This window comes from Acipenser ruthenus, chromosome 36, assembly GCF_902713425.1.
Source record: "Acipenser ruthenus chromosome 36, fAciRut3.2 maternal haplotype, whole genome shotgun sequence".
NCBI classification, from domain to species: Eukaryota; Metazoa; Chordata; class Actinopteri; order Acipenseriformes; family Acipenseridae; genus Acipenser; species Acipenser ruthenus.
Window position 1 is genome coordinate 7,191,813 of NC_081224.1, and position 16,292 is coordinate 7,208,104.

The following is a 16,292-nucleotide window of genomic DNA, read 5'->3' on the forward strand; positions in this document are numbered from 1 at the left end:
CTCCCCCAGGACAGGAGCCTCCCTCAGGACAGGAGCCTCCCCAGGTCAGGAGCCTCTCCCCCAGCACAGCACCCTCCCCAGGACAGGAGCCTCCCTCAGGACAGCATCCTCCGCCAGCATAGCACCCTCCCCAGGACAGGAGCCTCCCTCAGGACAGTACCCTCCCCCAGGTCAGGAGCCTCTCCCCCAACACAGCACCCTCCCCAGGTCAGGAGCCTCTCCCCCAGCACAGCAACCTCCCCAGGACAGGAGTCTCCCCCAGCACAGCACCCTCCCCAGGTCAGGAGCCTCTCCCCCAGCACAGCACCCTCCCCAGGACAGAAGCCTTCCTCAGGACAGCATCCTCCCCAGGACAAGAGCCTCCCTCAGGACAGTACCCTCCCCCAGGTCAGGATCCTCCCTCAGGACAGTACCCTCCCCCAGGTCAGGAGCCTCCCCCAGCACAGCATCCTCCCTCAGATCAGGAGCCTCTCCCCATTCCGCCCTTACAGTGAAAACATAACAGGCTCAATTCACTGTAATGTTCTTAAATGAGAAAATCAAAAAGATTCAGAAAATTGTAACAAGTTTAGGTCTTTTTTCTGCTTTGCTATGTATGTTTCCTTAAGTAATCAAACCCTTGTGCTAGCTGTCAATGTTTCGTGCAGAAAGAGAAGCAGCCCTGATAAGCAGGGGGAGTTCTGTACAGATTAAGCACATTCATATCTATGACCGTCTTTCTTGTATTGAGCACTACTGTTTAAAGTTACTGGAAGAACCTGCTTATTTATCTATCAAAACAAAAAAAAAGTACAAAACCAATGCTGCCAACTCGTTATTTGCTTACTCAACCATGCTATTGCACTTCAACCAAAAAGGATATGATGAACGTGAACGTTTAAAAAAAAAAAACGATTGTCTCACTCTTGGGAATCTTGTGACCGGTTTCAATCATTGCTCATGACATGCTCCAGTATTCTGTGTTGTGGACTGAGGTCATGTGATTTACTTTAGCGCTACACTGATGAAGGCTCTAACTTTGTACTTAGAGCGACGGTGAGGTGTGTGTTGTTACTTGTTGTTTTATTTATTTTGTTGCATTGATTTCCATGGCATCAAAATGAGGAGGTGGCTGTTATAACATTTTAGTATCTTAGAATGAAGGAAATTGTAGGTTTTGGATCTTTTCTTAAAAGTTTCTGTCATTTTGCTGGCGTCACAATTGTGTAAGCGGTTCTCTAGTAGGAGTGTTAGTGTGTCATGCGTTTGTACAGACAGCTCGAAGAAGCACCGTTTTACAGACCCAGATTCTGATACTCTCAATAACTGCTAAAGAATGTCCTTAGCCAGCTTGTTACTTACTGTGCTGTCACAGAGCCTTGGACATTTGAAAAACAAAACCAGCTGTGCAGCAATAGAGATTACAGAAGCAAGGAGCTCCCTCTAGTGTTGATGCATAAGAAGTTCTTTAAATATATATTATTTATTTATTTATTTATTTATCATTATTTTTTTTTTAATAAATTTAGTCTTTGCCAATTATTTTTATTATTTTCTCCCAGTTTGGAATGGCCAATTATTATTTGAAGCTCAGCTCACCGCTACCACCCGTGTTGACTCGGGAGGGCGAAGATGAACACACACTGTCCTCCGAAGCGTGTGCCGTCAGCCAACCGCTTTTTATCACACTGCGGACTCACCATGCAGCCAACCAAGAGCTACAGTGTCGGAGGACAACGCAGCTCTCGGGCAGCTTACAGGCAAGCCCGCAGGCGCCCGGCCAGACTACAGGGGTCGCTGGTGTGCGGTGAGCCGAGGACACCCTGGCCGACCTCCCATCCACGGTCGGCTGTGGAATAGCCTGGACTCGAACTTGCGTCGTCCAGACTATAGAGCGCATCCTGCACTGCACGTGGAGCGCCTTTACTGGATGCGCCACTCGGGAGCCCCCCTTAAATATATATTATTATTATGCATGTTTGTAAGTGTTCGCTGGCTACCTCCATTCAAGTTGACAGTAGGGGTGTGCTGTTACTCATACTCAGAATTGCTTATAATGTATTGGCAGGTATTCAATAAATCCATTTATTAACGTGCTGATTTCAAAACAAGAAAAGCTGTCCTTCACTCACGTTTACAAGTGAGTACCAATAAATGGCAATGTCCTAAATAGGAAACCTTTCACTCTTCCAGCCCCACCTGCTCTCGAGTTCCTTTTCTCAATTCACAGTCCCTAATTACCTACCTGCTTTACCCTACTTAACTAGAAAGTCCCTGCTAGAGCAGAAACATGTTGAAACATGTTGCAGGTAGTCATTTGAATCTGCAGCACTCTATGAATGCATACTGATGCACTGATATTAAATTAATGAAAAGAACACAGGGTGTTCCAAGAACCAAGAGAACTGTAAAGCCTTGGCTGTCACTCCACTTTATTGTGCAAGACCATTACATGGGACAGGCTGCATTGCAAGACCGTTCCCCTACTTTATTAGTGCTACTGTATGAAAGGTTTTAGGCTGCATGTTAAACTAATAACAGCATTTGTTTGCATTATTGAGCCGAAACTATTGTTTACTTGAAATTATTTGAAACACTTCTAACATGCAGCACATATGTTTTTTAACAATGCTGTTTTTAGAATGCAAATTAAATTGAAAATCCCAGACATATATTCTGTAATATATAGTTTGAGGGCAAAATGGGAGATCTGATCGATTTTGATAGTCTTGGTAAATGAAACTGTATCAAACACTAATTACTGGTATTTCACAATGACTATAAAACAGATTGTGCTGCAGATTTTTACCCCTGACATCCCTAATCGCTATTATAGGCGGGAAGAAACTGAACACCTTGCAGCCACGTGGAATCTGTGGCAGCCTAGCGACGCTGTTATGGCAGGTGTTTCTGTTTTTTGTTCAATCCCGCACCACTACAAACAAAGCCGTGTTTCCTTATTAAGACAGGGATTTCTTTAAGAGCGAGCGACACACTGTTGTGATGACAGGGTTTGACAGGTGGATTTCAGATGGTTAGATATTTATATCAGTGTTAAAGCGTAGGTCTTTATAGTCTGGTGTGTGGGCCTCTGTGCAGTTGTCCCGGATGCACAGACTATACCCCTGCCACTGTGTGTGCGTGAGTAGATATCCCATTTAAAGTGAACCCCTTGGATAAAGGCGTCTGCCAAATAAACTAAACTAATAGGCACCTAAGTACAAAGGCTACACGTTCACAATCCCAAATCCATTGCCCATGTTAACAGACCCTCAATATCCACCCCACAATTAATCCCTCCAGTTTGATGGCAGGTTTTACTGTACAAAATGAATCTGGGTCAGAAAGGGGTCATTTTCCAAGTTTCTGCAGCAGTTTAAAACGGGTACCTTAACAAGCCTGACCAGCAGCAGCAGTATAATCTTTACAAAGTTATACTGCAGCCTACATCAAACGAAGTCCGCAGACTACTGTACTGTATGTATCTGTACTGTAGGTACGAACCTGTTTATGTCTTTTCTTCTATGCATGAATGCATATCTTATTTTTCGCCTTCTCGACCACATTTTCACATCAATAAAAATACGTATTAACAATTTTTGCATTTATTTAATTGATATTAGCACTGTCCCCGTTCGGCCCTAGCGAGGTTTATCTTAATCCTCTCACCACTTGACACTTACATAGCAGCCAACTGCTATTACATCCGCATGAATTAAATCAACCGCATGCAATGCTAACGAACCCATGTAATGTAACAATACGATAAATATAACACGAATCTATTCAAATGAAACCTGTTTTTATTCCCCTCACCTCGTAGTGCTTCATCCTTGCTGTGACAGTTTGGACTCAAACACCAGTCTTCCTGACCTCTCCCCGAAAGCCAATCAGAAGAAAGAGGCTCTGGAATAGCCAATCCGCGATCAGAAATGGTATCACTTTCAAGCCAATCGGCGATCGGGTTAAGTAGTGACGTTCCAATGAGAAAACATAGAACCATCGTGACAACCAATCATCATGAACTAGTCCCATTCGATTTGTATGACTTGATCTCATTGGACAACAGGAACAATTAAATGCGTTTTTATTCAAGCTAATGACATCGTTGACAGATATATTTAACCGCTGTGAAATACAATCATCATTTTTTGGAAAATTGTAAGATTGTAAGATGGCGTCACGTCACGTCGCGTTTATTTATTTATTTATTTATTTATTTATTTATTTATTTTGTACTGTATGTGCCCCGTGGCCGTAGCTACAGCCCCGCTAATGTAATTACATTTGGTATGGAAAGAGATAAAGCCCATTTGAAAACCAGTTGAATTTAAATTAAATTAAATTAAATTAAATTAAATTAAATTAAATTAAATTAAATTAAATATAACAAGGCGGTCATGGGGCGTGGAAACAATAAAAACGCGATGCGCGTGCTTTGCGTCGGTGGGCGTGTGCGGAAGTGATGCGTGTGGAAGGATCTTGATGGCAGCAGAAAATTCTGGAACTTTCTGTTTGGTATAATAAAGGATGCGATTTGTGCTTCAGGGAGACTGTGAGGAACAGAGGAGTGTGTACGTGGGGGCATATTGATGTGCTGTTGTGTCTTAAAATATACAAGCGGAACATATTAATAATATAGATATATATCTGTATAGAAATCCATATAGCGGACAGGGCTAACGTAAAGTAAAACAGCGTCAGCAGTTGTCAGTAATAATTGTTGTTTGTTTACAAAACTAATATTGTGCTTTGTTGTTGTTGTTGGAATTTGATTGGAAAGTCAGTCGGCGTGTTTATACTTCAATTTTAAGGGGCCGGGAGAAGTGACCTGGCTTTGTAATGGGGAAGGATTATTATAAAGTGTTGGGGATACCGAAAGGTTCCTCGGACGATGAGATTAAGAAAGCATATCGGAAGCAGGCTCTTCGATACCACCCGGATAAGAACAAGTCCGCAGATGCCGAGGATAAATTTAAAGAAATCGCCGAGGCCTACGACGTCCTGAGCGACCCCAAGAAACGAGAGGTGTACGACAAATACGGAGAGGACGGTAAATACTTTATTACGTTTGTTAAATGTCGCTGTCGCCCCCAAGCGCGGGGTACACAGGTGCAGTGTTACTAGAAAGTGGTATGCGTACCCAAGTATGACTCGTGAGAAAGTGGTACTTTGTCAGATTTTGGTACATGTGCAGTCATTTGCGATCTGATGGGTGTTTGGCTGATGTGATAAATGTAATTCTCAAGGTCGCATCTACCTTTGGTGAACTGATCTTTTATTAGAGCGATTTTGGGGAGGCTTTCAAATCAATATAGAAAGTTATTTGTAACTAAATGATAGCTCACTGTAGTGTAGGAATTCAGTGTTTTATGTTTATTTCAAATCAATTCATTTTGTGAAACTGGGGTTGCATGGTTTTATATTAATTACTTCCAGTCTCTTGCCATGCCTAAATAGTAATACACAATAAGTTAACAACCTTTGTTATATAATATATAGAACACAATTACATCATGTAAGAATAAATCATGAATTTGAATGTAATCAATAACAAGTAGTTGTCATGCCGTCAAAAACCTATAAATACCTCCAATGTTTGGATTCAAACACAGGCTCCCTTGAGAAAGATATGTACAACATATCGAAACGTTGGGCAGCTGGCTCTTTGAGCTTAAAATATATATATATATATATATATATATATATATATATATATATAATGTGTATAAAAATAATAAATTATTTTTTATAACTTAATGGTTGTTCCTTTTATAGGCCCATGTTCTCGAAAGTACTAGTCTGGTAAGCTTTGCCTTTGATATGTTATCAGTAGGCTTTTTTTTTTTTTTTTTTCCTTTCAGTTTCTTTCTGACATTCTTAATGAATTACTGTGGGTCATACCGGCACTTCTACTAGAACTAGTTGCAGAAAAGTAGCATTAGTGACTGGCTGTCAAGGACATTTTATACTTTTGTGCCATCAGCCAGGAATTGTAGTATAAAACTGATCATGATTATGGGACAGCCGTACTATTACAAGTGTTTTTTTTAACAGTGCTACGCCCTGAAACGCCTTGAAAAACTCACTCAATCCAGAATACTTGCAGGTTAAAGCATGCCTGTGCACATTGGGATTTACAGCCGCCCTTAGGAGGGGTACAGACAAAGGCTTAATCAGCTTTCACACCAAAAAACTTATAGCAAAAGCACCCTTTTAAGATTTTAAAAACTACCACAACAAACTACACACTGTGGAAAATATAAAGCACTAGAAGGATATCAATATTCTGCAACTCTGGAGCCACAAAATACACAGTTAAGTAATTGAGCAGCTCAGATCACTGATGAAACCTGCTCTGAGCTGCTCAGATGGAGCGGAACTGAGCATGTCGTTAAGTGGGTTCTTTCACTGAGCGACTCACTCACTTAACGCACCCGCATTGCACAAGTGACAGACACCACCACAGGTATTTCCTTGTACTGAGGTCATAGTCACGTATGCAAATGACAGACTACCGAAATTCCTTGTGCTTTAGAACAGTCATGGTAACTCATGATAACTGCAACTGAAGTCCAGGGATGAAAAAGCTACAGTGAAATAAGGAATTTGACCCTTTATCGTTATTGTAATTTGATAGTGAAAAAATTAGGGAGGGGGGGAAGCTCTGCAAATATTAAATGAACAGCATACCAGGGAGGATCTTGTAAATTCTGCAGTCTCGTTGGGTGAGAGGGTGTACCTACCTTAGTACAGCTGGATTCATTGAGTTTATACCACAAGCATGGGTATATCTCAGGGGGATAGCATGCTTACCAGGACTCGTTTTGAATGTGTGTTTGTTTACATTCTAATCGGGTGGTGTGGTGCTGAAATTCGGGACGGACGTGCGCTTCGGCAGTTCAAACAATACTGCCACGATACGTGTTTTATAACGACTTTAACATTTCTGAAATAATTTCAAATTTCTATTGTTTTGATTTGGATTCTGATTTCCTTGAACGAGTATAGTCAAGAAATGCTAGTTACCTATCTGATTTATCTAAACAGCCTTTAGCCCCTTTGTTAACACCTGTAACAGTAGAAAACGAGAGGCTGCAGATTGACACGAGGCTCGTGATTTACTGGTTCATCCTTCTGCCACGAATAAAAACTGTATACCATGAACGATCATTCAGTATCCAATATCTAGCCATGGTTACAGAACTCAGCAGTTTGAATTATAGCAGCTTAGAACTCTGTAACTGCTCACCTCAGCTAAACAAACCAGGCATTTTAGCTGTTAACCTTGTATTCTGTGCCACAGATAGTTTATAAAAGATTCAAGCTGTAAATAAGGTAGCAGTATTGGGGTTAAACATTTAGTTTCCATTCCAATCTATTTCTCCTAATATATCTGCGAGCCTGTCTTGCCTGCTAATTGGTGGAGCTGACTGGGCAGTCTCTCGGCTTGCTGGACGTTTCTAACAGGCTTGTGCATAGTTGTTAGAGGCTTATTGTTAGTCTAACAGGATTATGCAACAGGGGTTCTCAACAGAGTGTGAGTTTCACTCTGAGACACCAGAACAAGCTTGACAAGCCCAGCCTGTGGGTATCAGACTGTTAAAGGGAACAGTTTACACACTGAGGGAAATGTTTATTTTCCTGCTTTATACACTTGATATTAAAAGTCCTCAATGGTTTTCTTGTACCTTTTCAAAAGTGCCATTTTGTCCATGTCCTACAGTATACTGTGGTGTAGTCTGCAGAAGCCTTGAGTCTTAAATGCATTTCTTTGGTACTTTGTTTACAGACATAAAAATATTTTTAAAAAGCAAAATTCAAACAATTTAGAAAATACTAGTGACCTTATGTATTATATAAAATTTGTAATGTTTAGTATGTTTCTGGTCTTACATTAAAGAGCGACTTGGTGTGGGTAACTAAAGCAATTGTCTTTTAGATTCGCTCTGTTTCAATCAGCATATCCTGGTGACTTGAAACCCAGCAGCTGAACGCACCCTCAACAGAGCTCTCAGAATCATATCTAAACTCAACCGTTTTCCCCCCCAACAACACTGCACCAGGGGATGTAAGAAGTCTTACATTTACTCTAAGAGTAAAACCTAGCTTGTAGAGCAAAGGTATTTCTTATGTCCACTAGGGGCAGAATATTGCAAGGGGCAGGTTAATGGCTACAGTCTGGTGTACCTGAGAGTTTAGTTTAAGATGGCAGGTGCTTAAAGTCCCCAGGATGTACAGTAATGACCAAACCAGAAAATGATACAAAGTCAACAAGAAGATTACAATATTTCCTACCTGAGTCTCTGTGTTTTGAAGTTGTGGGTGAAGGTCTGATATTGTGTGTCTCTTGCAGGTCTGAAAGGAAACCCAGGAGGAGGTGGTCCCACTGGCTCAAGCAGCTACACGTTCCATGGAGACCCTCACGCCATGTTTGCAGAATTCTTCGGGGGCCAAAACCCGTTTGATGCCTTCTTCTCACGCAGCAATGGAGGGGAGGATGTTGATATGGAAGACCCCTTTGGAGGGTTTGGGATGGGGGGCATGGGAGGCATGGGGGGCTTCCCAAGGGGGTTTGCCAGAAACTCAAGCCAGATGCACCACGACGGACTCGCGAAGAAGCAAGACCCTGCAGTGGTTCATGACCTCATGGTATCCCTGGATGAGATCTACAGTGGATGCACCAAAAAGATGAAGATCTCCCACAAGAGACTCAACCCGGATGGCAGGAGCACCAGGACAGAAGACAAGATTCTGACTATCGAGATCAAGAGAGGCTGGAAGGAAGGGACCAAAATCACTTTCCCCAGAGAGGGAGACGAGACACCCAGTAATATCGCGGCTGATATAATCTTCGTGGTGAAGGACAAGCCTCATCCAGTTTTCAAAAGGGATGGTTCTGATCTCCTGTACTCGGCTAAAGTCACGCTCCGAGAGGTAGGGATGGAGGGTGGAAGTGCTTGAATCGGGTAGACCTGTACTAATAAAGTTGCCAAGCAGTCTCAGTTTTCATAGAAAGAGTGGTCAGGTTTTGATTCTGGCTTAAGGAAATGGATGGCCTTGCACCTGTCTCTTTTTTTAGGGTGCTTCTCGCTCCTTATGTCTATGGCCGCAGTCTTAGATCAGCTTTAAGTAGTCTGTATATTTAAATAGAGCCTGAGTTCAGGAGCTGCTCTTCAGTTCAAGTTGCCTGCCATAGACACATGTAATGTAGGTTAGATCAGTCAAGGTGTCTTTGTTTTAGTAAGTATCCGCATAACTTGGTGCACAGCAGTGTTCTGCCAGAAACACAAAAATAAATCCCAAGTGGTTGATCAGTAGCTATTACTGGCTCTTCCTGCTATTAAGAAACTTTTGCTGATCTAGCCTGTGTTACATATATTTATGGCTGGCAAACAGTGCTGAAGAGCAGCTCCTGAACTCCTAGTCAAACTAGACTCAATGATTGCAGACATCATAAAAAGAGAACAGGAAACAAATGTAAAAGCTACTTCCTGTTTAAACAGTTGTGTCTTGGGCACTATTAGGGGTGTGCATAGTGTACACTGGGGACACCAAGGGTAACACCCATACTGTACACTATGGGAACCCTAAGGGTAACACCCATACTGTACACTGGGGACACCAAGGGTAACACCCATACTGTACACTATGGGAACCCTAAGGGTAACACCCATACTGTACACTGGGGACACCAAGGGTAACACCCATACTGTACACTATGGGAACCCTAAGGGTAACACCCATACTGTACACTGGGGACACCAAGGGTAACACCCATACTGTACACTATGGGAACACAAAGGCTAACCTCTATAGTTGCATATTTGTTTACAGTGGTTAAATGTTTAAGAGAACTTCTTTACACTTAGCTGGAATTTAAACTTTAACCCATTAACAGCCTGCACTGTGCAAGTGTATGGAGTATGAGCCATGGCTAACACTTCACTCCACCCTCTCCCCAGGCTCTCTGCGGATGCACTGTTAATGCACCTATGCTGGACAGCCGGGTAATTCCAGTCTCCTTTAAGGATGTCATCAAGCCTGGGATGAAGTGGAAAATCCCAGGCGAAGGGCTTCCCCACCCCAAAAACCCAGACAAGCGGGGGGACATGGTGCTGGTTTTTGAGGTGAAATTTCCTGACAGGTTACCGCAGAGCACAAAGGACACACTAGGACAGGTGCTGCCAGCTTAGACCAGAGTTCTTCAGAGACTGTATCGATACTCCTTTCAAAACACTTGCAGGCACACAAGGCCAAAATGAACAGGAAACATGTAAATGATGATTTAATGATGTGTTATTTTTGTCTTTTTTTTTTTTTTTTTTTTTTTTATTGGAGGTAATTGAAAGTGCTGCTTTTATCATCTATCTTTCATAGTATAAATTTAATGTCAGATTTGATGTTTTGTCATTCTATTGTTTTTGCTTAGACCTCAGTCAACCCCCCCCATGCTTACGAACTATTCCAGCAAATCAACCACGAGAAGTCTTTTCAGAAGCAATTTTTGCTGGCAAATAATGATCTAAGCAGAAATAATATTGAATTGTACAGAACATGTGTAATAGGATATTAATAATAATAATAGTAGAACAAAAATAGATGATACGAAGTTTCTGTTTAAAAGGGTAAAGAGCAAAAAAATATTTCCCTTGGTATTGAATAAGATCATTCATACTCGCTGGTTCAGTTGCTCCAGATTATTATTCTTGCTCACTTGGAACTTTCAGACTTTTCATAGAATTGGAACCACAGCCACACGGCGGAACAAGAAGGTTGAATAGCAACAGCACTCGGAATGACCGCACATATCTTTAAGAAGAGAGTGGTATCAACACATGTTGAAGCTATTTGTCAGTTTCAAAAGGGGCACATGTACACAATTACTATTGGAACTGCATATGGCACAAGAAGAATATGAACATTTAGTACAAAATGTAAATACATATATTGTATGTTTAAAATATATATATTGTATGTTTTAAAATATATAAATATAAATAAAATTTAATGGGCTAACCAAGTTGGCTCTTGTACTGCTGAGAGCCAGTTTGAATATTGGTTCTGTATGGAACCTAAATACAGCCCATTTTTACAGACTGACATGAAAAACAAGCTTATTGAATTCATGCGATGAGGTAAGGCATCTGCTGGACAAAAAATTTGAAACATCTGCCATAACATTGTCAGAGAGGAAAGGAGGTCCATGGGCAACCAAGACGGCATTGATTCAGCAAGACAAGTCTTCAGGTTCTTTGAATTGTTCAGGAGGAATACAGGATTATCCCTCACAAAGCCTCTCATATTGTAGTGGTTGGATAGCTTCAGCCCAGTGTAGTCATGCTTGAGTCCCTTCAAAAGCTGTCATTTGGGCAGGCTTAGTTTTGGAATCACTCACCAACCGATTTTCGATTCCGGCCCTCCAACAGTTGGATAGGGAGATGCAACTTTTCCATATTTCCAGAACACGTTAGGGAATCTGTGTACATAACAAATGTATGGTGAGTTTCAGCCCATTGCTCTTAATGTTCTAAAGATGACCAGGGCTTCTAATATTTTGTTCAATTCTATGCAATTCTACTGTTGCATAGGGAGCTGTTCAGTCCTGGGCTGGTTCTATGTGTATCCTATACTGAAGTTGATAATGAGAGAGACTTGTTCTGGGATATCAATTCAGTACAAAAGGATACTTCTGTGTTGGCATCTCCTCAACGTTTTATTTTATTATTATTTTCATTTATAATTCTTTTTTAATTCTGCTTTCTGATTTGTGAGGCAAGTTTAGTTTAATGAACATAAAATACTTCACTAAAAATTCAAAAGATTGCATTTAAAGATTGGTATTTTATTTGGCTTAAAAAATTAGGCCCATCCGAAATGGTATGAGGCCTCAAAATGTTTGTTTGTGATTTGGGCATACAATGTTGTTGGCTTAAATGAGACTGGCTGATTGAGTGAGTGATAAGGCCTGTTGTGTATATAAATCTGGTAACTTTTAAATATATATTTTCACATGTGCAGTGTTAAATAACTGGCGTTTTACATAGGAATTCAGTACTTTAGTGTGTGGTGTGTGTGTGTGTTTTTTTTTTTTAAATCCACTGTGTTCAGTATTAGATTAAGCTTTTGAGACTTGAATCTGAAACCTTTTCACTGTCTTTTTAAAGAGAAATACCTACTGCCTGTGTACAATATATTAATTCCAAAATTAGGGAGCTTCCATATGAAAAAGAAAGGCTATTCATTGTGTTGAAAACATATCTGAAAAACAGTGCCAACAAAACACTGTTAAACCTGAGTTTCAATACCAATGGGTCAGTTGCAGCGTACCAGTTATTTAGTCTACATCAAGTGGACTAAAATGCGGACCAGAAAATCCTGCATCGCTGTACTAACTTCATCCTAATTGCAGCGTACCAAACACATGATCCCGCTAATTGGTTTAACTGATCGGAACAAGTTAGGCTGATAATGGGGACTAACCTACAGCTGTAGCCAAAAGTTCTGCATCCCCTATAGAATTAACACATTTTGCTTCATAAAGTAGAATGAAACTTGTTTAAATAATGTTATGTTAATATATTAAATTACATACCACTTTAGTTTTTCATATACTTAACAAAAAAAAACTGACAAAGTGGTAAATGTGACGTTTCAAAATCTAACATGAAACACTGTACTGCAGACTTCCGGTAGACTTCTGCGATATCATTTTGTAGTTTCTTTCACTATATGATAAATAAAATATCAGTTATGTTCATATAGCTTTTTTTTTTTTTTCCCCCCTCTCAATCCTAAAATTTATCGTTGTATAAATCCTTCTTTACTAATCCGATATGTAGAATTCAGTGTTGGATAAATATAAAGGGATCCCTGTATAAAGATGCATTTTTATGACATCAAGCATATTTAAGTAAAAATAAATGTCCTGTCTTTTTCTGGCACTTTTCAAACTGGTGGATCATAGTGTAATTGCATTTAAGCTGCCGACACTGCTGCGTAGGCAGAGAAAACTTTAATTGTGTGATAATGGACCGTTAGTTGTTTTATAGTTAAAGCATATTAACTGAAATTGTATTGCGTTAAACTGAAAACGGTATCAAAGGTACATGATTAAAAAGTTTATTTAAAATGTAAGGCCTATATATATTGCGCAAGACTTTCTTCTCACGGATCTGACTGCCCAAATGGGACGAGCATAAGAAATGTACAGAATAAAGTTTTCAGATGTACTTGGCATGTTAGAGGAAAAATGCAGCTGTCTGCAAAAAAAATGTAAGCAGTAAATGCTTAGGACAAGCAAACGCACTAAGGCAGTCTTATCCTTCACTTGAACAGGGCCATCATGAATCTGATTTGGTACGCTGCCATCGGGATCTTGTTTAGTCTGATTTAGCAGAGGATCTACCTGTGATGATTAACTTCTGGTACGCTGCAATCGGGATTAGAAGGTGTCCTAACTAGTCCAATCAAGTGGACTAAACCTGCTTGATCCATCAAGTGGACTAAATTTGGTATGCTGCAATTGACCCCTTGTATTTTAAAATAAATATATTCTATTGTGAGCATTGTTTTTAAATTGTCAAATGACTTGTTTCACAGACCTCAATTAGCACTAGTCTAAAGTAATTTAAGATTGGTGCTAATTGTGTTCTTTTGAAATCGGACACCAACCGTGGTTGAAGAAAAGGGTTTAATACCAGGAGGTTCCAGGTTTAAATCCTGGCTCACTGTGTGTGACCCTGAGCAAGTCACTTAACCTCCTTGTGCTCTGTCCTTCGGAAGAGATGTAAAGCCGAGACCCTATTCTAACTCTGCACCAGCAGTTGTTGATGCGTAGTTCACCTAGTCTAAAAGCGTCTGCTGAATCAGTGTTTCCCAACCCTGTTCCTGGCGGCACACTGTCTCCTGATTTTCGTTCCAATGCGGCGCTCAATTGCTTAATTAAACCCTTTATTGAAGTAAAAGGGATTAACTGGGCATTTTCACGTTATTGTTGATATGGTTCAATTAAGCAATTGAGCGCTGCGTTTGAAAACCAGCAGACCCGGTGTTCCACCAGGAACAGGGTTGGGAAACGCTGTGCTAAATGACTAATGTAATTAAGTGTAGATTAACAGCTTTAGTAAAAATAACTTTAAACTTATATTCCACAATATATTGTATTTTTCATTTATGGGACCAAAAAAAAAAAAAACATTCCAACTATATTTGAACTGTAAATGTGCTGTATATTAGCATTTTCATATGGAACTCTTGGAACATGCTCAATAAAAAAAATAAATAAATCTTACTGAATTTCTATGTAATTTCTCACTTGTTTTGAATTGGTTACATGTGGAATGAACTTTAGAGTCTCGATAAAACATGAAAATGGAATTCTATGTCAAGAGAACACTTGGAATTTTTTTAATTTATTTTGAACTGTGCCAAAAAAGAAAGAAAGTATTATGGTGTATTATTGTTTGCTATTTTCAAAGAGGGGTATTGAAATAAAACTTTTGTTTATCTCACTGTGTTCTAGTTTTCTGTATTTCATAAACACCTAAAGCGTGAAGTAACACTTACTGTGTTAAAACATTATGGACTGTATTTTCAAAGTCTTTACTCCAGTCTTTAACAGTGTGTTGAAGGGTAAAACACCTGTTTAATTTTACAATACAGTAAACAAATATGTATTACTTGTCGTGACGTACATGCATCAACATGAAATAAACAAATGAGTAAAAGAAAAGCAATAGGCAAGTATGTTAATAAACTATAATAATAAAGTAGCAGACAAACGAATGTTAAACTGTCAAACTAAATTAACACAGCACTCCTACACATGTTAAATACAGCAGCAACTAGATTAATTACGAATACCTTTACAGGAGAAATATTCAAGACACACAAAATGGAAACGGAAAACACCAAACTGCTCTGCGACTTGTGTCTGATTCAGGTTTTTTTCAAGAGCTCGAACAATTTCCAACTTTTTGTAGCAAGAGAAACAGCAGCGCGTTTTGCCATTTGTTTACATGCCATTTTGTAGCGATGAGGTGCACTCGTGGAAAACAGAATACAAAACGAGGCAGTTCTGGAAAGATTGAATAAACCATTTAAATTTAAGTTTTATGATGAGTTATCCTGTTATAAAACAGTACTGTATCAGTTGTGAACAAATTTCTATCAATGCCTGTGGCAAAGTGGTTGTTGATTATGTACAGGTGCAGAGGTGATGCAGTGCAGGAATAAACAGGCAGAGATTTGTAATCCGGTAGGGAAAAATATCAGTTTTATTTTAGTTATAATCCAGGTCTGGTGACCAAATAATAAACTCTGGTTATACACAGCGATGCGTAAAACACGGAGAACAGTAACAGGGATTGCAGCCCTAAACAATAAACACAGTATCTCTCCCACAATATACAACCACGGTCACCAGTCCTGGGTGCGTGCTGTAGTGTTCGTGGTGGGTGATACAGTTTAAAGAGTGACAAATAGTGCAGTGCTGTTCCGGGTTCAGTGCTGGCTCTTAGCAACAGCTCCGGAACGTGTTAGCTGTCTATAAACACACAAGTAAAAATTATAGACAAGACAGACAAACACTCATGATACTCTCAATACACAGTGTACGGGTCCTTCCGGGTCTATTTCCAAACCAAAAGCGAAGGAAAAGATTTACAATTCTCCAGCCCCTTTTATGCGATTATGCATGACCCCTTGGTAAACAATTACAGCTGACTCTATTGCCTGCAGCTGCAACCTCATTTACCTTCCAGGTCAATACATTCCCGCACTGGAGTCTCGTCTTTTTCCAGGCTGACTGACTTCCCGACCCAGGGAATGAACTGTCAGGACAACCTGTCCAAAGCCTTCCCCTTTCGCTACTTCGTACCCTCACAGGCCAAGAGGGAGATTTACAACCAGAACTCATTATATTTCCGTCACAGTGCCAAAAAGGTGTTCTTTTAAGCGAAGTTCCTGTTCCATTAGGCGGAGCATTTACAATGGGAAAAATCTGTTTCACCACAAGGGTGTTCTCTTAGCCAAAGTGTTCTCTTAGGAGGTGTTCCTATATGCAGAGACTATACTGTACTAAAACCTACAACTATGTTATATATTTCAGGTTCATTTTGTACCATGAATGTGATTTTTTTCTCCTTTCCAAAAATAGGAGTGAATTACAGAATGTTGGAAATGCTTTGAAAAGATGGCCCTTAAGTGCTTGTAGCTAACAAAATAATTCAATTCAGTGAACTGTTTTGTTGGCTACAGTCACCTGGAATAGGTACAGAGGGAGTTTATTTAATGCTAACACAAATATACAG

The 16,292-nt window shown here is 40.0% G+C and overlaps 2 protein-coding genes across 3 annotated transcripts in view; one reads left to right on the plus strand and one right to left on the minus strand.

Annotated features, from left to right (window-relative positions):
* LOC117962766 (very-long-chain enoyl-CoA reductase) overlaps nucleotides 1-3,926 on the minus strand; it is a 34,784-nt gene extending 30,858 nt beyond the window's left edge. Inside the window, exon 1 of the mRNA XM_059008038.1 lies at nucleotides 3,796-3,926. Coding sequence (XP_058864021.1) covers nucleotides 3,796-3,810 — 15 coding nt within the window. The 5' untranslated portion in view covers nucleotides 3,811-3,926. The remainder of the gene's footprint in view (nucleotides 1-3,795) is intronic.
* Nucleotides 3,927-4,390: 464 nt separating this feature from the next.
* LOC117402163 (dnaJ homolog subfamily B member 1) lies at nucleotides 4,391-14,492 on the plus strand. 2 transcript variants are annotated; one of them, XM_059008039.1, is made up of 4 exons: nucleotides 4,391-4,497; nucleotides 4,794-5,032; nucleotides 8,336-8,916; nucleotides 9,945-14,492. In XM_059008039.1, exons 2-4 carry the CDS (start codon nucleotides 4,822-4,824, stop codon nucleotides 10,173-10,175), a joined length of 1,023 nt encoding a protein of 340 aa, XP_058864022.1. In that variant the 5' UTR covers nucleotides 4,391-4,497; nucleotides 4,794-4,821; the 3' UTR covers nucleotides 10,176-14,492. The 2 variants fall into 2 exon arrangements, with proteins under 2 accessions (XP_058864022.1, XP_033858936.1); XM_034003045.3 differs by having other exon boundaries at nucleotides 4,391-5,032.
* Nucleotides 14,493-16,292: the final 1,800 nt, after the last annotated feature.